The sequence below is a fragment of the Solanum verrucosum genome, unplaced genomic scaffold (genome assembly GCF_900185275.1).
Source record: "Solanum verrucosum unplaced genomic scaffold, falcon-dt-bn FXZP01000196.1, whole genome shotgun sequence".
Lineage (NCBI taxonomy): Eukaryota > Viridiplantae > Streptophyta > Magnoliopsida > Solanales > Solanaceae > Solanum > Solanum verrucosum.
In genome coordinates this window covers 4,656,105-4,659,505 of record NW_026020420.1, presented here as the reverse complement: position 1 = coordinate 4,659,505, position 3,401 = coordinate 4,656,105, and the positions used below count along the sequence as shown (strand labels likewise).

The window sequence follows — 3,401 nt, the reverse complement described above, 5'->3', positions numbered from 1 at the left end:
CGATAACGACACTGAAGTAGTAAATCTATTAGCACCATAGCAATGGTATACAACTTTGGACCTAACGGCCGAATTACTTTATATTGACAACCATTCCATCCAAACTTTATGTACCAATGACTTCATAACCATTCATATTATATCACTTGGAACATAGTCTTCTGATAAATTAAAATCTTAATAAGAATTCCGCTGACAACAATTAGAAAATTAGTCTCATTTTATATAATTAAAATATTAATTTTTCAAAATATCTTTTATATCAACCAACGATTTGTTTGTGTGATGCATGCAGTACTAAAAAACAATTAATGGCCTTAATTTATTGTTTTTTCATTTGTTTAAAGTTTTTGTTTCTCTATTTTAATATTATTAATAATAATATGTCCATGACTAAAATATAGAATATAATGTGGTAACATAATCTATACTATTACAAGTATGGATACCAATAAATTGACCTAAAGATGGGAATAATATATTCTTTTTTAAGGAAATAATTAATAACACTACTCAAATCATGTCCATTGCAAAGTGTTGATGTATCCCCCATGACTCATCTATTCAGTTGTAAAATTACCACAAAAGATCAGATGAGCTAGCTAATACAATTTTATTAATTATATTTTGAATTGAAGAATATTATTATTAAAATGTAGTAGGCCAAAAATAGGGATTTTTCTGACCGGTAGTTGAGTAGTGTGCATAGACATATTTGGTTATGAGTAAATGAGTATGTTGTGTTTGAGAGTTGATAATGTTAGTATAAATAGGGTAGTGAGACATGCATATATATATTACTATTATAATATTGATAGATAAACTATGGAGTTAATCTTGTTTATTACGTACAATGGCCTCCAACCTAGCTATTGTGGGAGGTCAAATGTACATTGCAAGCTCTTCATATCTAAGTTGCAGTTCACAATCCATGGAATGCTAACATGCCCTCCTACTCCAAAACCAAATACGGTCGATAAAGTGGTACGACGACAAACGTATATATAATTATTAATTTTATTATTTTTCTATATATGATTTCTAATACTATTATATACTATACTATACAGTGATTAAATGAAAGGAACCTAAAGAATGGGTATTGCACATCAAACATCGTCCCAGATGTTGATTATTTTAACGGGATTTGCCAAACAAGAGTCATTTTTGCTTTGCTTGGATAACACATTTATATCTTGCCCCACCAGTACAGCCACAAGAGGAAACAATCTCGTATTTCCAACTACGGTAATTACTATTATATATATATATATGATCTTTAATTAAAATACCCTCCCTAATTGCATGCATCTAATTAATTAATTTTCAGGCAATTTATCACTGATCAAGGAAGCTTGCTTATTGGAGGCTAGAGTGAAGTTTCTCAACCTATAATTTGCCGATTGAGATAATGATCTCTACGAACTGCATTTGGATTGAAAAGCTATGAATTCTCACACAATTTGTGAATAAATATTTAAGTCGTCATTTACTTATTTTTGTTCATTACAAGTTAGTATTAGTCAAAGCCAACAACACACATTCTCAGTCCTATGTGAGCATACGCGCAACAACACACATTCTCAGTCCAACAAGCCAAAACAATGGAATCCCAGTTGCCTCGACGACTGTCGTCACATTAACAATGCAAAGAGTTATAAGGAAAATAAAAGGTAATTTTATGTCTAACAATGTCAATAACAGATGCAACATCAATTAAAAGACACTTGGGATGAGCCACTTTAATAAAAATTAAAATGCTCACAATTACCAACAACTTAGAATATAAAAACACTACTATTACACACGGTAATCTCATATTGCACATAATTAAAGCTAGAATGAACCATAAATAAATAACATGTAGTAAATGTTATCCAATATGCTTAAAGCTCTTATTGAAATTTAATATATGTTCATCACTTTTGTCAAACAACGACTGAGGTGGAGCTCACTATTCCCTTGTCGTTTAATTGTTACTAAGCTCTCTTTATAATAGTAAACCCCACAGCCACCACACTGTGGATTCGACTTCAGTCCCGGATGACGATATTCAAAAAGCCTCGTCTTGTTTGTCCTAACATTATATGAGACCAGCCGGGAACTTTTAGTTAACAAAATAAAAGAGTTGTCATAAAATGACTTAACAGGCGTAGTGAGATGAATGGTCAGAAGTTTGTTCCAAACGCCTAGTTGTATCATTACCCATACATCATTAACAAACCCGTCGACAGAGTTCAAGATGCCAACGGAGTCACCAAGCAACATTAGTTCTGCCGACCAACTATAATCCTCGTGACCACGTGATGGCCCTTCCATCTCTACAAACACCTCATTCCCAAAGTCAAATGAAAGAATACTAAGTTTATTTTTGACATCCTTTATCAGCCAATAATAAAATCCATTCAGATAATCAACACTGCTATAAAAGTTTCGTACACACGTACTAGGATTTTGATGTACGTCTAGATTATGTTTGAATATTTTCCATGAATCCCTAGAACATGAGTAGATCGCTGCATATTCTTCCATGTGATTATAATAAATCACTTTATAATCCTTAGTCATAGGATCTAATCCAAACACTAAATGGCGATCACCTATAAAATATTCAAAGCTAATTGTGGTGGCAGGGAGGTGTCTCACCTCTCTGTTAGCTGGATTCCATAATGTACACAAAATGGCATTATCAATTTGTCTTTCCATGAAAAACACACCATCAATAGAACCTAACAAGTTGGTAATATTATCTCCAAACCTTTGGAAATTTTGTTCATCTATACCCTTATCGGAAACCAAAGTAACAGTAGGGGCATCATCGGCTGCACCATAATCATAAATCAAGTGTTGCGGAGGCTTCTTCTTCTTACTTAAATTCAAGTGGTCTATAGTAAAGCTAGGGTTATTGATAAGATTGCCCCAATTTTTGCTTACACATTTGAATCTTAGCAATGATTTCACAGGCAAACTCAATAGAATTTCTCTTGAGGATTCTTCAGAAAAAGCCCTACGCGTAGCCATTGTAGTACCACACAAGAAAAAATCCCCCAAAAGAAATGAGATGTCAATCCAAAATCAAACAGATCTAAACACACCGTTGATAGGAAGCCTTGAGTTGTTTGATGAAGAATTCGCTGAGTGATCGAAAAGAATTTTGCAGTTAATTTGGCTCCATCGGTGATGGAGCTTACGGCAGTTTGGTGGTGGTTGAACGGTGGAGATACGACGGTAATTGAAACTTGGAAGAGGAATGAAGCAGAGGTTGTTTATACAATTGGAAGAGGATTTATAGGCAAAATCAGAGGTTGTTTATACAATTGGAACGGTGGAGATACGACGGTAGTTAAAATTTTTATGTTACAAATCAATTTTGAAAAATTAATCAAAATTTTTAGGAAAAA

General features: G+C 33.3%; 1 protein-coding gene across 1 annotated transcript; it reads right to left on the bottom strand.

Moving 5' to 3' along the window:
- Positions 1-1,905: 1,905 nt before the first annotated feature.
- Positions 1,906-3,021, bottom strand: LOC125806981 (F-box/kelch-repeat protein At3g23880-like). Its single transcript, XM_049486732.1, has one exon. The coding sequence runs from the start codon at positions 3,019-3,021 to the stop codon at positions 1,906-1,908; it is 1,116 nt and encodes a 371-aa protein (XP_049342689.1).
- Between the last annotated feature and the right edge of the window lie 380 nt (positions 3,022-3,401).

Bases quoted from the DNA above. Each gene is read 5' to 3' on its own strand.
- LOC125806981 (XM_049486732.1), bottom strand. From the start codon at position 3,021: ATGGCTACGCGTAGGGCTTTTTCTGAAGAATCCTCAAGAGAAATTCTA.